Source organism: Arachis ipaensis, chromosome B05 (genome assembly GCF_000816755.2).
Source record: "Arachis ipaensis cultivar K30076 chromosome B05, Araip1.1, whole genome shotgun sequence".
In the NCBI taxonomy this organism is placed as follows: Eukaryota; Viridiplantae; Streptophyta; class Magnoliopsida; order Fabales; family Fabaceae; genus Arachis; species Arachis ipaensis.
In genome coordinates, this window is record NC_029789.2 from 30,804,431 (window position 1) to 30,824,132 (window position 19,702).

General features: G+C 35.3%; 2 protein-coding genes across 2 annotated transcripts; both read right to left on the bottom strand.

Moving 5' to 3' along the window:
- LOC107640456 (protein FAR1-RELATED SEQUENCE 5-like) lies at window positions 11,093-11,932 on the bottom strand. The gene has a single exon (XM_016343977.1). The coding sequence runs from the start codon at window positions 11,930-11,932 to the stop codon at window positions 11,093-11,095; it is 840 nt and encodes a 279-aa protein (XP_016199463.1).
- On the bottom strand, window positions 11,933-14,625 carry LOC107640455 (protein FAR1-RELATED SEQUENCE 5-like). The gene is made up of 2 exons (XM_016343976.1): window positions 14,560-14,625; window positions 11,933-12,919 (listed from the first exon to the last, which is right to left on the bottom strand). The coding sequence occupies exons 1-2, from the start codon at window positions 14,623-14,625 to the stop codon at window positions 11,933-11,935; spliced, it is 1,053 nt and encodes a 350-aa protein (XP_016199462.1).

A 19,702-nucleotide genomic window follows, 5' to 3' on the forward strand; every position in this document is an offset into this window, starting at 1 on the left:
ATTTTGTTCTAGAAGTTTCTGCCATTAATGTCGATAGCATGGAGGCCAATAAGCAGGCCATCGATATTCCTGGTGTTGTGCATGTTGAGCCTATGGCGGTTCTGTAGGTTCTATTTGGCCGTGGTGGTTTTGTCGGCGGCTCTGATAGGAGGTTCTAAATTTTGATAATGGTAATTTAGAACTTTATATAGTTAAAACTCTTAAAAGTATTTTATTGGAATTAATTTTTGATTTAGTTAAATTATTAGTGCCATCAGTGTATTTTGTATTGCATTGAGACAAATTATTACAAGGTGAATTCTACCATGTAGAAGAGAGATTCTTTCTATATGTGTAGAAATTTATTGTCATTTTTCAAGTAGAATAAGTGTCTAGAGAGAGAGTGCAATTAAAGCTATAGTGAAAGACAAAAAGCTGATCTTGGTGCCGAGTGTGGATCCCACTGCAGTGGATTAATTTCACCAATATTTAATGATGTAAAGTTGATTAGTTATTAATTATGAATGATAATGATGGGCTGATTTTTTTTTTTCTTAAATGGATTTAAGTTTCTGGGCCAAGCCATTTTTTTCCCCTGGATTTGGGTCTTAATTAAATTTTTTTTATGAAAAACAAAAATAATAAACATAATATATTATGGATTTGGGGTTATTTGAATTTTTTTTGTTTGGGTCTTAATTAATTTTTTCTCTGTAGATGTAGGTGTTGATTGATTTTTTTTTTATGAAAAGTGGACACTTTTTTTTTCATGAAAGATGTATTTTTGTGTTCTTGAAAATATTAGTTTAGTATTTTCACATGTTATTTTTATTCTATCTCAATAATCTTATTCTTAATAATATTTTAGACTATAATCATTCATTAGTTATTATTTTATTATTAGTTATATGGTTAATTTTTGTAGTATAGGTTAGTTATATGGTTAATTTTTCTAGTAGGATAAATAATTTACGTTATAAAAAAATTATAATGGTGCACAAGAATAAAATGCTTTAGCATTTAGAATTTAATTTTGGTTCGTTTAGAGTTTATTTTGACGATAATATTTTTGGTACGTGATAAAATTTTTGTATTGTAACGATTGTAAATCGATGATAGAATTTAGTGTTTAATTAGAATTGTTTTCATAAAACCTTGGTAAAAATTTTGAATATATTTAGTTAATATAGTTGTTGGAATTTCAAAATATAATTTATAATTTTTACTAAAAAATGAAATATGTATGTTTTTTTCATGAGTATTTTACTAAATGGCATCATATTATATTGGATTATTTTCTATATTTGAATTATAAAGTTGATAGTTATGAAATAATAAGGATTTTATACGATTTGGATTAGATAAGTAATATTTTAAATATTACTATTGCTATTTTGGAAAAATGAAGAAAGTAAGTATATTATTTCTAATTATTTGATTTGGACAATTTATTAAAAGTAATTTGTAAAAAAATTGATGAGCAAGTAGTATTTTCTATATACCTCTAGTGTTGGATTTAATTTGGGTTTCAATTACCATATTATTCCCAACTTTATTTGAAATTACCAAAATACCCATAACCCTAATTTTATTCAAAAACCCTAACCCTAAAAGCCTGACCCAGTACCCGTTTCCCCTCTCTGAACCAGCAGCAGCATGTACTGCCCTATAACCTAAACACACACACAGTATCTGAAGGAAAAAAAAGGGAAGGTAGAATCGGGAAAAAGAAGAAGGGGGAAGGGGCTTATACCGCCGTTCAGCTCGCCGCCACTATGTCACACCTTGCCGCCATGCCTCACGCCTCGCCGCCATCATCCTCGCGGGCATGGAGGAAGCCTTTCTACTGCCAATGCTGCCCCTGAAGGCGACGCCGTCGCGTCAGAGCTCAGGCGAGAGGGAGAAGGTCGCGAAAGAGGAGGGAACCGTGCTGTTCTGCTCCGCCGTCGCCACTGAAGCTGCACACAGTCCCTAGTCGCCCCCGAGCCAAACACAGGAGTGGCCGCCGTCGCTACAGAGGAGTTGCGTGGACACCGTCGCATCCTCACGCACAGAGAGAGAGGGATGTGCGAAAGGGGACCCTTTTCCGCCGCTGTCATGCCGTTAGCGCCGATTCGGTGTTTGCCGCCGCCGAGCTTCCATAGCCGCCGCGTTTCACTGTGGTTGAGGGCGTCTCCATCGTCGCACCTTGGCCGACGGCATTGCCGATTTGCTGCTCCGCGGTGCCTAGCTGGAGCTCCTGTTGCTGATGCTGGAGATCGGTGGTTGCCGGAAAACACCACTGTTGTTGTTGCCGAAAGAGGGAGAAGCCGTGCCGCTGTTCTGGCCGAGCCTCAACCGCCGAGAACGCCGCTGCCGCCACCGAGCTCCACTGCCGGTAAGGCTTTTAAGTTGAGTTTCCCTTCTGTTGAGTTTCCTGGAACTTCATCGTCGCTGCGTGTGGTCCAGATCACCGCTGCTGCTTGGGGCTGACTACCAGGGGCCACCGCCCAACCGGTTCAGAGGGCGCTGCGGTTCAGTTCAGCCGTTCTTTCTTAGTTTCAGTAAGTATTCCTGTTTTGAGAGCCTCGCGTTAGTATTTTGTTGTGTATGGTTAATGAATATGAGTTCTGATAGCGTGGGATCGAGTCCTGATTATTGTATGTTGCGATTAGTGTCGCTATGGTTATTGCGGATGTGGCTTTCTGAGGTTGCGGTTGTTGATTATTTTGGGTTGAGGTGGAAAGGACTCTGTGAGGCGTTTGAGTTATGGAATTTGTGTTTTGAGGTAGGGGCACTTTCCGAAAACTATAGTTTATTATTAGAATTATTACATATGGATACTGATGTGAGATATGGTGTATTTAGTGATTGTATCTGCCTTATGTATTATTTGATTGACTCGAATAATTATGGATGTTTGTTTGGCTGAATTGTTGTGCGGCTTTGTGAAATGTAATGTTTTGAATTGATTCTTTAAAGATTTGAAATCTGAGTTTAATCCATTGAGGATTGATTTGATTTGAGTCAATTATTTGATGATGTGAAAAGCCGAATGCACTTTTGAATTCAGCCTGGTTTACTTTAATTGACTTGATCTTAGACAAATGATTTGTTACTGAACCGTTTCTTTAAAGTGTTGGATATGAGTAAATCGGTTGATATTGAGTTGATTTTGAAATGGTTTTCTTGATATATGCCACTGAGGCGACTGTTGGATTTAGCTTGCTTTGAATTGATTTCTGTTTTTGAACTGTTGAAAAGGAATGAGAAACGGTTTAGTTGGGACCTGAACCGGGTGGCAAAAGTCCAAGTTTTAGGGGAGGTGTTGCCGAAATTTCTACAAAATCCTAGTCTTGTTTGAAAAGTTATTTAAAAAGGATTGGATTTGAGAAGTTGTATTATTTGATTTATTAAGAGAATATTTATATTTTCAAGCTTAATTTATTTAGTGAACCTTATGACTTGAGTTTGACTTATTTAGAAATGAACTATTTTTACCGTTTGAATCACTGAAGGAAAGAATGATGCTCTAATATTGATTTCAATATAAAAAGGAGCTTTTAGTGATTTCAAAGGAATCTAGACTTTTGATTGAGTAATTAAGTTTGAGGCATTTTGGAAGAGTTAGAAAAATGGGTTCCAAAAAGAAACCTGAAAGTGGTTTGATTCAAATGAACCGGTTCCTTTTCAAATGAGTTGATTTTTGGACCGGGTTGGAACTTGTGATTTTGTATGGTCGGTTTCATAATAAATTCAGTTTTATTTACTTAAACCGAGAATCCATGATTTGAGTTTCAATGAATTTTAAGGAATTGATATAGGTTGACCTTCCCTAAAGACTTGGGACTCTGCCGAGAAGCTTTTATTATAAAATCCCATTGTTGGACGGGTGGTTTTGAATACTTTGAAATAAATCCTTAACTTGCCATGGTTTTGGAAGTTTTGGAAAGAGAATATCGAGAGTGGCTTTGTTTTAAACAGGGAACTCACTTTGAGTAAATTTGGCTTATGAGCCTGAGATGATTTGAGAAATGAAATCTTTAAAGCATAGGCTGAAAAGAGTTGAAATTTGATTTCAAAGTGAAATGGCTTGAGAAAAGTGATTTGTGGCTTAAATGCCGGTTTTATGAATTTGATGATGTTGAATGGTGGAAGTGCTGTTTTGTTATGGGCCGGAATGGCTGTGTATGATTATGAATATTAGCTGGTTCTGGATTGAACCGTGAGCCGGAATGACTGTGTATGATATTGAGTTATGGCTAATTGCCGAATGAGTTATGGGCTGTATGGCTGACAATGAACAATGAATTTAAGCCAGATGGCTGAGATGGATGTTGATCCATGGCTGGGACTGAATGAATATATGCTTGAGATACCTGGTTATTAGCAAGGGTTGTGGTTTGTCCCACTTGCTCCAGGTCAGAGACTGTGATGCCTGGGTAGTAGCAGTAGCAGTGGTGATTCCACTCGCTCCAGGTTGAGCTTTTAAACACCCGCCTGGGTAGTAGCCGCAGTAGTGGTTATCCCACTGGCTCTGGGTTGAGTGGGTAGTAGCAATGGGGTTGTAGCTCAAACCTACTTGCTCCGCGATGGGTGTTTTTGTCCATGGTTAGCTACCAGGACGTGTCGGGTTGGCTATATAACCGACAGATGATATCATCAGCCACTAGAGACAGGCATGCATCATATGCATTTATGTGACATTGTTTGGGTGTGCATATTATACTTGGTTCGTCTATGTGATTAATTGCTAACTGTTCTACTTGCAATAACTGTTTGTTTGTGCTTGCATCTTCCTATTTGTGTTTGTTACTGGGACTCTGTTGGACTGTGGTGATTGGTTGTTGTTGGATTGTTTGGGCCTAGGGCCGTGGTTGGAATGAGATGAACTGATGGTTGATTTCGGTTTTGTGTTTCTGGTTTAAAATAAAATATGAAATGCTATTTTGGTTCAGCATGGTTAAACCTTTTTGAAAGGCTTTTGAATCTTTGAGAATTGAATGGTTCCTCTTTTAGAAAATATTTCCGACTTCACTTTCATTGTAAACCGTTGTTTTTGAAAAGAGGCATGAGACGGTTATTAATCACTGGTGCGGTTATCTTCATGTATCCTATTACAGTAATTCCCAAAAACCCTCTACTGAGAACCCTTTCGAGGATGATGTTCTCACCCCCTATATTTTTCCCCTTTCAGGATATGGACGCAGAAGTCACAAAGAGTTTATTTAGTTGTTGAGATGCTCTGTCTTGTTTTAGTTATGGTTTATTGAACCCTCGCCATTATCTTGTTATATTATGTAAGAGGGATAGGAATTGTATTGGTATATGCTTGTAAAGTTATTTATATATATTTATGTATATATATGGATGTACTCTTTATGAGTTTTGTAAGTTGTATGGTATTTATGGATGTACATTATCGAACGAAAGTATTTTTGGGAGCGGTATTACGGTTTAAAGTTTTAAACAGGCTCATATTTTAGTATTAAATAGTATAAGTGTCGTCGTAATGTCCGAGCTATCAGAGTCGCGCAGCCGGAAGCGTGAGCTTTGGTAGTTAGGGTGTTACATTATGGTATTAGAGTGGTCCTTCCTGTAGAGCCTGAGGAATGGACCAACTATGCTTCAGTTGCATACTCTGAGCATTTGTCATGTATTAGCTCTTGTCGAATGACGAGAATTAGAGCTTTATGCACATGATGATCTATTGATTAACGCTGTTAGTCTTGCATTGCATAATTCTTGGTATTAAGTTTGGCCGGCTTAATACTAGTGAATTATGTACATGAGAGCACTGATGGGTTATCATAGGTGATATACGAGTTTCGAGTAAAGCGAATTGCGGGTTTTGGGAATGTTGGAAACTATTTCTCGAGGCTATTCAGTTGTGTCTTGAAATTCTATTCGAGTCAACCTGTTCTTTCATATCCTAACTTGAAGTTCTTGTTTGCTACTCCTCTTGAAAAGTAATTGGATGTTTCCACTCTATTTCTCTATTCATATGCATTATTGTTTGATCTCAATTGCATATGCTTGTTTGGAATCCTTGTTGCATCTGTCTTTCTCTGTTTGAGTTCTTCCTTATTCAAATATTCCTTGATATAGCTTTGAACTTGTCTTAATGCGCTGTGCCTTTTAACTCCGGATTCCGAGTCCATTCTTGAGAAACTATTGATTAAGTTTTTCTCTTACTTGACAGTAATCACAGCCAATTTTGAGATTTTATAAATTGCGGTTGATTAGATATATACTTTTCTATATATGAAACTTTGAGATTACTTATACAGTTTAACAACTATTTCTTTCTAATACCTCGCCTGTACTTTTACTGGTTTACGGAATTGCACTTACTTTAAAAGTAAATTGACTTTCTAGTAATTTTACTATAGTTCCAATGCACATTTTCAATTGATTATGTATTTTGAGTATTTTTTTTTTTAATTTTTGGAAAGAAAGGGGATTTCTTGCTTTTATCCCGGTTGAGTTTCGTTTGATAAACTTCACTTAATTTATCTTTGATTTGAGTTTGATTTAGCATACCACATTATTTATGCCATTGCTGTTTCTTTTGAGAATGTTGGACTCATAGCTTTCTTATTACGAACGGACTAAAGTCTCTCTTAAGCATTCTATCTCCATGAACGTCATGTTTGACTTTGTTTTTAACTAACCTTTTACACCTTGTGAACATTACCATTGATCTTGGTTTTTATTTTCTTGTGAATCTCATTCCTATATGAGTCAGTTTGATTCGTTTCAAAATGGTGCATCGTTTATCCTTTCATTGTCTTTACCAGAGTTTTAGTCAAAGATTTATCCTTGAGAAATTACTAATAATTGAGTCATCTTTCGTATGAATTTTGTATTCTTTTGGATCAATTGAAAGCTTGTTTGATGACTCATGCCTAGTGAATCTTGTTTGAACTACTTTGATTTAAGATCCTTTCTAGTATGGCTTGACTCCTATTTAGTACATCTTAAACTTCTTGAATGTTCTTCTGAGATAGTGATTTCAAGAACACTTTTGGAGTCTTGTTTTGAACCTTTTAAAGAATTTTTGAATTCTCTTTGAAGAAATATTAAATGGAATTTACTTTCTGTTGCTTGATTGAGATTGAAACCATTGTTCAATTTTGATGAAGTTCATTTAAAAATCCAAAGTGAAATGGCTTGAGAAAAGTGATTTGTGGCTTAAATGCCGGTTTTATGAATTTGATGATGTTGAATGGTGGAAGTGCTGTTTTGTTATGGGCCGGAATGGCTGTGTATGATTATGAATATTGGCTGGTTCTAGATTGAACCGTGAGCCGGAATGGCTGTGTATGATAACTTATGGCTGATTGCCGAATGAGTTATGGGCCGTATGGCTGATTATGGATTATGAATTTAAGCCGGATGGCTGAGATGGATGTTGATCCATGGCTGGGACTGAATGAATATATGCTTGAGATACCTGGGTAGTAGCAAGGGTTGTGGTTCATCCCACTTGCTCCAAGTCAGAGACTGTGACGCCTGGGTAGTAGTGGTAGTAGTGGTGATTCCACTCGCTCGAGGTTGAGCTTTTAAACACCCGCCTGGGTAGTAGCCGCAGCAGTGGTTATCCCACTGGCTCTGGGTTGAGCGGGTAGTAGCAATGGGGTTGTAGCTCAAACCTACTTGCTCCGCGATGGGTGTTTCTGTCCATGGTTAGCTACCAGGACGTGTCGGGTTGGCTATATAACCGACAGATGATATCATCAGCCACTAGGGACAGGCATGCATCATATGCATTTATGTGACATTGTTTGGGTGTGCATATTATACTTGGTTTGTCTATGTGATTAATTGCTAACTGTTCTACTTGCAATAACTGTTTGTTTGTGCTTGCATCTTCCTATTTGTGTTTGCTACTGGGACTCTGTTGGACTGTGGTGATTGGTTGTTGTTGGATTGTTTGGGCCTAGGGCCATGGTTGGAATGAGATGAACTGATGGTTCATTTCGGTTTTGTATTTCTGATTTGGAATAAAATATGAAACGCTATTTTGGTTCAGCATGGTTAAACCTTTTTGAAAGGCTTTTGAATCTTTGAGAATTGAATGGTTCCTCTTTTAGAAAAGATTTCCGACTTCACTTTCATTGTAAACCGTTGTTTTTGAAAAGAGGCATGAGACGGTTATTAATCACTGGTGCGGTTATCTTCATGTATCCTATTACAGTAATTCCCAAAAACCCTCTACTGAGAACCCTTTCGAGGATGATGTTCTCACCCCTCCCTATATTTTTCTCCTTTCAGGATATGGGCGCAGAAGTCACAAAGAGTTTATTTAGTTGTTGAGATGCTCTGTCTTGTTTTAGTTATGGTTTATTGAACCCTCGCCATTATCTTGTTATATTATGTAAGAGGGATAGGAATTGTATTGGTATATGCTTGTAAAGTTATTTATATATATTTATGTATATATATGGATGTACTCTTTATGAGTTGTTGTAAGTTGTATGGTATTTATGAATGTACGTTATCAAACGAAAGTATTTTTGGGAGCGGTATTACGGTTTAAAGTTTTAAACAGGCTCATATTTTAGTATTAAATATTATAAGTGTCGTCGTAATGTCCGAGCTATCAGAGTCGCGCAGCCGGAAGCGTGAGCTTTGGTAGTTAGGGTGTTACACAAAGTGGTTATATGAATTCGATTTACTAATACACCTACTAATTCGAATCATATGTAATTGAAACATTCATGTAAATTTAAAACTCATTCAGTTTATTTATGTGATTTACCTTAAAATGAATGTTGTCACTTTTATACATTGAATTAGTTAATATAGAGATTAAGTAGAGTATTATCTATTATTGGATATGATATGATATCATTCCTTCATGATTCATTTAGGTGAATTTTCTTGCTATTTTTTATTCTCTTTTTATATTTAATTCATTCTAAAATTATGAAATGATAAGTATTGTTATAAAAATGAATCCTTTCAAAAATGAGCCTTATAAAAAATTTTTAAAAAATAATTATGTACTTTGTATTCATAATATTTAAATAAAGTCTAACATATTAAAATTGGATTAAAAGCCATTTAAATTCTTTTTGTTGTTTCATTATTTTTAAACTTGTGAATAAAATGGTTTAGTTATTCAAATTTATTGTTACTTGATTTAGGGTTTAGTGTAAAATGCTTTAGGATTTAGGTTTTAGTGTAGAAAACTTTAGAATTTAGAATTTAGAAATATATTGTTTAGAATTTAGAGTTGGATGATTTAGAGCTCAGGATTGGATAGTTAGTTTAAGTTTCATGATTAAGAAATCAGGGTTTGTGGTTTATTATTAGAGATTAAAATTAGATGGTTTAAGTTTTTCATTCTAAAATTGGATTGATTAAGAATAATTACATATAAAGACTAAAGTGTATGATATAAAATTGATTAAGTGACAATACCAGTAAAAGAAATAATTAAAACTTAAACCGATCACATTATTAAGAATAATTACATATAAAAGCACTAAATATTTGTTATTTTATCAATCACATATCTGATATATATACTTCTGTAAAATTTTGAACGGGCCAAGGCCATTACTTGCAATCTTGGATCCGTCCCTGATCCCAGTCAATCGTTCCGAAAAGAAAAATAATGTATAATGAAAGTACTACTAAATGAAGCACTATGAATAAGGTTCACACAATAAAATAACATACTAGCCCGAATGACAATAAAAATACTTCTGCAACCGTTACTAACTCTCAATGGCGCACAACAGCTTGCTCTCCGAGGACAGAACCTCAAACTGTTTAACAAACATAGTATGCTACAAGTAAAACAAGTCTACTTCATCGCACAAATTGAAAGGAGTTACAATTAGGCCAATTTAACAACAATATTACCCATGTAGGAGCCAACCTTTATGTGACAGATGGAGTTATGTCCCTTTTTTCAGTGATTCTAGAAGCTCCATGACCTGTGAAATGATGACATAAATCAACTGTTATAAATCCAAAAAAATGAACAAACAAATGGCACAACTCTTGCAACATAAACTGCATAAAAGATGGCCTACAAGCACATGGTAATGGGAACTGCCTACATCAGGCCACAAAATTACATTCTCGCTTTGAGCAGTTCCAATTATAGGCTCCGTCGACAAAGCGGCTACAGTTTCATTTGGGTCGACATTATCCTGCTTGACTTGTGCAGCGGCCCTCCTCTTACTCCTTCATAAATGCCATTTTCCTGTTAAAACATCTCAACATGGCCACCCATGTTAACTAATATGTCTACCACACATTCATCCTTATTTAGTATTTATAAAAATATTTTTTAGAAACAGATAAAGACAAGAACAATAACCTTGAATAATAGTATCAAACAAGAATTTAACCATTAAATACCTCATGCATAAAATGACAAAAATATCAACTAACCTTCTTAAAAAGGTAGTGTTACACTTTTCTGGTATTTATAAATATCTTTCTCAGAAACAGATAAAGACTTGTACAATAATCTTGAATCTTAATATTAGACAGGAGATTAATTGTTAAATGCCTCATTCTAAACATGTCAGAAATACCAAGAACTAACCTTGTCTTAAGCTAGTATTGTACATATTTGCTATTTACGCATATCTATCTTAGAAATACATAGAGACAACAATAATAACATTGACCATTATTATCGAACAGCAAATTAATCATGACAACTAACCTTGTCATCGGCTAGTCTTACAACTGATTCCTCGTCTTCTTCATCATCTTCACTACCCCCTTTTAAGAAATTGGTGTTCCGTTGAAGACATCTTCGTTTAGTGTGGCCGGTCTTCTTGCAGTTGGTACATCTCCTCTTTTTTCCCTTTTGTCCTCTTGAGCGGGGTGCTCCTTTAGTTTTCACAACGATAGAATCTCTAACATGTTATTCAACATGCGTCTTTTTTTCCCCAGTGGCTTGTCCTAACGGCTCCTCAAGTTGGCTACAAAGATTGCGGATTCCATCCATAGCAGATTTGAAAATTGTATGATTTTTAAATCCAAGATACAACATCCATTGCGATGCAGCATGAAGTGCCCCATGCTGTAATAGAAAACCTCTCTCACTTAAGCTCTCGTTACTTCTTTCTTCGTACTCATTAATAGCCTTGGCATCTCTCCTCTATCGCTTTAGAATCAAACGGCTTGGAATATCCTTCAAATGCTCATGCTTCATTACTAAAAATATGTGCTTACACAGAAATCCTTCCTTCTCCCAAAATCGACATCGACATTCAAACTTTAATGAGTTATTGTCAAATAAGGTTACTACGTTCTGACCAGGATGACCATATTCTTTGGTAGTGTAGACCATTGTCGTTGAAAACCTCCTTTTGCTCACAAAATTAAGGCCTCCTACAACATCAATCTCTCTCTTAACTTGCATAAATATTACTCTAGCGTAGACCGCTACAGGACACTTCTCAATAGGATCCAAACATGTTGTGAGGACTGGAGTACTGTACATTGAAGTGAATTGTGCAACCAACTCATTGTTACGGTATTCACGGACCCCCAACTCCAGATTTTGCACAAGGTCCACAATATTGTATCTCGAGGTTAGGAATTTCTTGACATGAGAATTTATCCCCTCACACCTAGATGTGATCCGGTATCCAGCACAAAACTTGTCGCGTAGGTATGCACTTGCCCATATGTGCCTCTTTTCATACATTTGCATTACCCAACAGTTTTTGTGCAAACCGTACTCGTCAGCAGCTTGATCCCATTGGAACTCAAACTCGTCAACCTCCATGTCCACATATAGCCACTTAGAGAATATTTCACGAAACATTTGCTCACTTCCATTTGAAGTAACATTCTTCTGCAAATGCCATGCACACAACCGGTGGGTGGATTCAAGAAAAATCTTTTTCACTGCTGCAATCATTGCATCGTCCTCATCGGTTACGATAATGGACGGAGGTTTATTACACATAACCTCCAAAAAATTCTCCAACATCTATGTGTATGATGTAATAGTTTCATTTAGAACCAATCCAAAACCAAATATCGTAGTTTGCTTGTAGTTTGAGCCGGAGAATATCACCAAAGGTCTATTGTATTTATTCTTTTTGTATATCGAGTCGAAAGCAACAATGTCTCTGAAGTACTGGTATTCGACTCTACTAATTCCATCCACCCAGAACATATTCGCTAACATACTATCCTCTGTTAAGTTATACCTAGCCATCGCCATTGGATCGGCTGCCGCCTTTCTCTCTAGGTATACAATGGCAGCATTTGAGTCACCATCAGCAATCTTTGAACGACGTATCTTGTCGATGTAGTTATATGCATCTTTTTTCGTAAAGCCCAACAAAGAATACCCTCTGACAATTCCAGCCATGTAGTTGAGAATCTTAGACGTAGGTACCCCATACCCATGCATGCCGTCTATGTATGCCTTTGCAACATCTGACATCTGACGAAATTTTGGAATCATGTGCACCATTACTTGCGGTGTCAACTTATGATGATGATCCAAGATAACTTTCCGAACCTTCCATACTGAGTTTTCCCTATCTAGGTAAATCGACAACTTCGCCATACAATTAGTCCGTGTTTCAGGTCGGTGACCCCTTTGTCTATCCAATCTATGAAGGTATTTTTCATCCCTCAATCCTGCCCTATTGCAAAAGAACCTTCTTCGTATCAAATTTCCATCATCATCCTTGCCATAATCTCCCTTGCGCACACCGAATCCTTGGCATCTCCCAAATTTACAATAAAATTCATAAGCAAATTCCTTACTCTGAAACACCTTTCTCATTATTTGCTGGTCACTCAATCCGATAACGTTACCGTAGTCTGATGTATCCTCATCAGATACAATGTCTGTGGCCCCGACATCACATGCATCGTCAAAATCCTCATTACACCCATGCTCTTCATTCATATCCCTTACCATGCTATGCACATCTGCATCTTCGACATTGCAAGATTCTATCTGTGAAAATCAATTTCAATTAACGACATTGTCAACAACAATTCAATATACACCAACAAGCCATCCGATACAACATAAATGGATTTAAAATCAATTTTATCAATTATTCAATGAAACTAGAAAGACTTTTCAAATAAAGCCTGCACTTCTACTAAAAATTGCTGACACCCGAAAACTAACATTCCTGTTAACCAACGTTTCAAATTGAAATCTGATATACTCATTTCACTTGGTTTATTTGAATAGTCTATACCAAAAACGATATTATCCAACATTTCAAGTTGCAATCTGGCATACTCATTCACTAGGTTTATTCTAATAACCAACAACACAAACTAAATCCTCTAATTCATTAGAGACAATTAACCCAACTAAAAGATAAATCAGAATAACATTTTTCTTATATTCTAGAAATATCCATCAAGTTTTTTTACACATGAAGCATTTATTAATGTCAAAAAATTAAAACATAGAATAAAAGGTTCTTCAATATTCTAAAAAAATATTCTTTTTGAACTGTTATTGGATATTAGCTAAGTTTTTATCGAGTAATAGTATATAAATAAATTAAATTTCATTCTTAACATAATGCTGAATATTAATAGAGAATTATTGTGTATAGTTAGAATTTGGATGAAAGGATGATGGAAAAAGACCTACACATATAAAGTGGGAAAACCCAAGAAAAGACAGTATTGGAATTTAGGCATACAAAGCAATTGAGACCATGAGACACTTTATCCACCAGGGACAAATTTAGGGGTGGCAAGTAGTTGCCTTGACCCCTTCAAGATTTTGAAGAACTATATATATCAGATATGTAATGGATAAAATAAAAAATATTTAATCATTTCATACGTCATTATCTTTAATAATGTGATAGGTTTAAGCTTTAATTATTTTTCACTGATATTTTTACTTAATCAATTTCATATCATACACTTAAGTCTTTATTTTTTTTAAAATTAATTTCCATATACTTATTTCCATGATTATAATTACCTACATTATTCTGATTTAATCATATGGTTTATTTTAGACATTCTTTTCCTGTAAAAAAAAATATCAAATTTTCTTCTGGATTTATATTATCAAAAAGAAAATTTTTACCTTATTTTTTATGATAACTTATTTTAACTATAGCTTTATTTTTACCGTCGTATTTTATATTCTATAAGAGTACCAGTACCTTTAAGATAATTAATAATTTATAAATTATTTTCAAGTTTTTAACATTTTTAAAAGAAATGATCTTAAATAAAAAGATATGTAGCAACTTTTTAACTAAATATATCATAAAAGTATTGGTATTTTATAACTTTATAGAGTACTAGAGAGTACTATGTAATTTTTGTATCAAAAACATAATTATTGAAAAAAGTTCAATATTTTTTCTATATATATTAATAAAATCTTTAAAAAAAGAACAATTTACTAATTATGTATCATGCCTAAATTATTTTTATATAATAAAAAATAACAAAATAATAATTAAAAATGTGTATAAAATTCGACCTTCGCATATCAAAATTTCTAGATCCGTCCGTTCTATCACCCATCATGTTTGAAGAACTGACACATCTCCTTAGTCATCATCATTATTTGATTCTATTCATCGCTAATACTCATTCAATACATACTGTGTAATAGTCAAAGCCACTATCATATTGCATATAGCATCTTGTAACAACAACAACAACAATCATGATGGCAATTAAAAATCATATTATATTTGTTTGGTTTCACAAGAATAATAAGACGGATGATTTTGGAAATGTACCTGTTTGATCTAAGAAATATGGGCAAAGTGTGAAGGAGACTAGCTGAGCGCCACAGGCCACGGCGACCACGCTATCAAATCATGAGTACGGAGCAGCCTGATTCCGATTGACTGAGATGAAATCGTATAAGAGCAACCATAAACCCCAACAGGTACGTCGAGTTTGTCGAGTTTGTCAATGAGAAGATGATGCGCTTCGACTGAAAATCAACCACAACGATGGCATGAGGAATGGCGGTAGTGTGGAGGAGTTGATGGCTAGGTTTCTGACGGTCTGAGAAGAACTTAAAAACTGGAGATGAAGGTCCAAATGGTGAGGAGGAATAACTCCACTTTTTCTATCAGACCCTAATGATTTTAAACAAAACATATTCAAATAACCCCAAACCCACAAAATACTATATTTATTATTTTTATTTTTCATAAAAAAATCAATTAAGACCCAAATCCAGGAAAAAAAATTTGGCCTGACCCAAAAACTTATCTCCATTAAAGAAAAAAAAACCAATCCATCATTATCATTCATAATTAATAACTAATCATTTAACAATTTTACATCATTAAATACTTTAATTCATCCACTGCAGTGGGGTTCACACCCTGCACTAAGATCAGCTTTTGTCTTCCACTATAACTTTAATTGTACTCTCTCTCTAGATACTTGTTCTACTAAGAGAATGGCAAAAAATTTTTACACATATAGAAGGAATCTTTCTTCTTCATGATAGAATTCATCTTATTACAATGATGCACTATTGCACATTGGTGATTTACTAGGTTTTATCTGAGTTTAACAACATAATAGGGGCAAGTTTTGATTTTTGAGGAAAGAATTGATTGAGTTTAGATGAAAGAATGAGAATGGAAGTGGGTTTAGCCTTTCAAGGTTGGAAGTTGTAAAAATTTTGAGGTGATGGAGTGGGTAGGATTTTAACTGACACGTCACCCCTAAACCTTAATTCCAAGTAACTCAATTTGACTATTGATATTTTTGTCAAATTTTAAACTTTTTTGTGGATTATTTTGTCAATAACAAAAATAGGTATCATTTTGTCAGCGTCAAAATCTTTCGGATACCGATTTGGTATTTAACTCTTATCTATGAAGCATTGACACTTTATTGAGTTGCCGTGTCCAACCGTGTCCTAATAAAAAATAAAAAATTCTTCTTCTGACACACTTAGACACACCTAAATACCATCATGTGTCAGCGTGTCCATCTTTATTCTTAACATGTATTCTTAAAATGAGTTTAGAAATAGTATATATGATTATTTATTAAAACAAAAAATATTTTAAATACTTTATATAATTAAAAAAGACATTAAAAATGTTTAAAAAATTAATTTATATTTTAATATCAATAAAATACTAAAATATCATTACAATTTATCTAAAAAAATACATTACATTTATATATATGATGTGTCCCTGTATCTTTTAAGAATTTTAAATTCATGTTCCGCGTGTCATGTTCTAATTTATCTAAAAATACTTTATATTTTATATATATGTCGTGTCCTCATGTCTTATAAGATTTTAAAATTTGTGAGTCCACGTATCCCGTGTCATGTCGTGTCCTGTATCCGTGTCAGTGTCCATGTATCAGAGCCTCTTATATATATTACTGTATACCAAGGCTAGTGGTGGATATTCCCTAAACCCAATCCCGCCCCGCCCTACCCAAGATCCCAACCCGCCAAAAATCCTCCCCATATTGAGTCAAGTTTTTACCCGCCCCACACTAGGTATAAACAGAGTGGGTACCATGTCTCCAGGTAGTGTTACCATCCCTAGTAAAAAGTAACTAGTAGAAGATCCTTGCATCGCAAGGGATGAGAAAATCGATTGGCCATAATAGTCTATCAACTGAAAATGTCTTGCAATATTACGTTATCATATGGCATAAATGTTAGAAAAAAGGATAAATAGGTCCTAACTTTTTAATTCGTAGACTCATAAGTCTCTGACTAATTAAAAATACAAAAACGTTCCTGACTTCTAAAATACGAGACATTTAAGTCCCTCCGTCCAAAATATATAAGGACAAATCGGTCTCTCGGAGGGATTTAGATGTCTCGCGTTCTAGAAGGTCAGTGACGTTTCTATATTTTTAATTAGTTAGGGACTTATGTGTCTTTGAGATAAAAAGGCAGAGACCTATTTATTATTATAACCGGCAGATGAGACTCATCAGTCATAGGGCAGAGATGCATCGTGTGCATTTGTGTAATTTATTTGAGTATGCTTTGTTTTGACTTGCCTAATTGTTAACTGTAATTAATTGCTACTTGTCTGATAAATCCCATTTATAGGGTTTATCTTGTATTGATTTTAGGGGGTTTTATCACCTTTTACTCACATTTATTCAATGAAATAGCATGGTTTCATGATTGTCTCCTAATTTGTGCTTAAGTGTGAAAACATGCTTTCTAGGCCCTTAATTATTTAATCTTGATTCACCTTTGATTCCACTAGATGCCTTAATTTATTTGTTAAGTGATTTCAGATTGGAAAGGCTAGGAATGGATCAAAAGAATGGAGAAGAAAGCATGCAAAATAGAGAAATCATGGAAAAGCAATGATTTGGGATAAGATCAATGACGCACACGCGCAGCTGATGTGCACGCGTAGATTGTGAGGTCGCATGGCGACGCGTACGCGCATATGACGCGTACGCGTGGGTGGAAAATTGTCAAGCGACGCGCACGCGCACTGTACGCGTACGCGCCGATATTCGCACATGACCCACTAAAAGTGAATCCGCTGGGGGCGATTTCTGGGCTTCTTAGGCCCAAATCCAACTCATTTCTGATGCTATTTAACCCAAGGAATGAAGAGGAATCAAGATACTTTTACACACTAGTTTAGTTTAGTTTAATTTTTGGAGGAAAAGTTAGTTTTAGAGAGAGAAGCTCTCACTTCTCTCTAGGATTAGGATTAGGTTAGATCTAGGTTAGGAACTCTTAGATCTAGTTTAATTTCATGCTTAGATTTACTTTTCCTTTATCAATTCTTGTTCCTCTTCTTCTCCTCTCTCTAATTTTGTATTTCAATTCTTGTAATTCTCTACTTTTATGTTGATGCACTTTTGTTTTTCTATTTTCTCTTTTAATGCAATTTATGATTCATGTTTCTTTTATTGTTGAATTGCTTAGTTCATTTTACTTTCCTTTTATGCCTTCTAAGTGTTTGATGAAATGCTTAGTTGGATTTTAGATTAGAATTTTGTGCTCTTGGCCTGGGAAGGTAACTTAGAAACTCTTGAGTTACTAATGTCCAAGTGATTGACGATTGGGAGCCATTAACTCTAGATCTCACTAATTGATTTGGTGGAGAACTAGGACTTATGGACTTGGATTGACATAGCTCACTTGACTTTCCTCTACTATTAGTTAGGGGTTAACTTAGTGGGGTTGGTCCTTGCCAATTCTTATGTTGTAGTTAGTGATTAGGATAGAGATCCTTGACCACCAACCTTTGCCAAGACCTCTTTAGTTGTTAGTTTATTTTCATTGCCATTTATCTTTCATGTCTCTTATTCCAAAAGAACGACCCGAGGTTCCAATACTTCGGTTTATAAATTTAAGGGTTTGTTTTAGTGACAAACAACTTTTTGTATGAAAGGATTATTGTTGGTTTAGAAACTATACTTGCAACGAGAATTTATTGTAAATTCTAAACCACACAAAAGTCTATTCATCAAAATGGCGCCGTTGCCGGAGAGTTGCAATGGTGTTGTGTTATTGGTTATTGTATATATGTGAATATTGTGAATAGCTTGATTTTTAGATTTCTTGTTAGTTTTTGCTAGTTTTAGGACCTTGTTTCATTATTTCTTATTAGCTTTTGTTTCTTATTTTCTCTTTTCCTTATGAATTCTCACTTTGGCTATGAGTTTGGTTCTAATTATGTTGTAGGAAATTAGAGCCTCAATGAGGATGTGTATCAAGGATGGGACAATCAAAGGTGGGAGGAGCCATATGCATATGATCAATCTTCATGGCAACAACCTCCACCAATACACTATGAACAAGAGCCATTCTATGATGCATATCAATCTAATGGTTATGGTGAATCTCCTTGTGACTTTCAATAACTACCACCATATACCTATGAGCCATATCCTCAACATAGCCATCAACCATACTCACAAGTCCCTTTTCACCAACCACCTTCATATGACCCTACTTATGATATCCAAGAGGAACAAGAGTCAAGGGATCGTCTCAAAGAAGCAATGGATCAATTTCAAGCAACTATGGAGTGTGTTGTGCAATAAGTGGAAAGAATGGAAAATATTGAACCACCACAACTCTACCAAGAAGAACCACCTTCCTACTATGAACCCTTCCTCCAAATTGATGAACCCTTCCATCCACCCCAACCTCCAATGGATGACATCCTTGACGTTTTTGTTCAAGGACAAGAGGAGATGAAAAGAGATGTGCAACAATTCACGGCCGCCTTGGATAAGGTGGTAAACCGGTTAGCATCCCAATGCTTGAATACTCAAAGAACTCCCATGGCTACATGTGGAGAAACAAATGAAGAGCATAACATGAAGGAAAGATTGGTGGAGAATGAGGGAAGTTGCTTTGTATTGGAACAATTGGAGGAAGCTACAATTGTTGAAGAAAAGGAAGAAGTGGTCGAAGACTTAGGAGATGCGAAACCTCCATGGGAACATAGAGTTGAAGAAAATCCCTCCAAGAAGATTGAATTTGATGCTAAGGAGGAAAGTGCACATCTTCCGAAGCATATTCCATATGAAGAATTGGATGGGATAGAGCAAGAATTGAGTTCCCTTGGTGATGAAGATTAAGCATCAAGTCTTAGTGGTGAAGAATCCTTTGAGCATAAAGAACCTTCTCCCGGTGAATTTGAAGGCAATGTGGAGGTAAAATTCCCTCACCTTCCCATTTTTTATTTGAGTAAGGGAAAAGGTTTAGATAGAATTAATGAACAAAGGATTGAAATTAAAAGATCTTGTGAAGAGGTGG

What these genes read in the sequence shown, in the direction of transcription:
- LOC107640456 (XM_016343977.1), bottom strand. Translation starts at nt 11,932, where the DNA reads ATGTTGGAGAATTTTTTGGAGGTTATGTGTAATAAACCTCCGTCCATT.
- LOC107640455 (XM_016343976.1), bottom strand. Translation starts at nt 14,625, where the DNA reads ATGATTGTTGTTGTTGTTGTTACAAGATGCTATATGCAATATGATAGT. An exon ending in GTGGCTTTGACTATTACACA is followed by an intron (nt 12,920 to 14,559) that starts GTATGTATTGAA and finishes TGATTTTCACAG; the next exon opens with ATAGAATCTTGCAATGTCGA.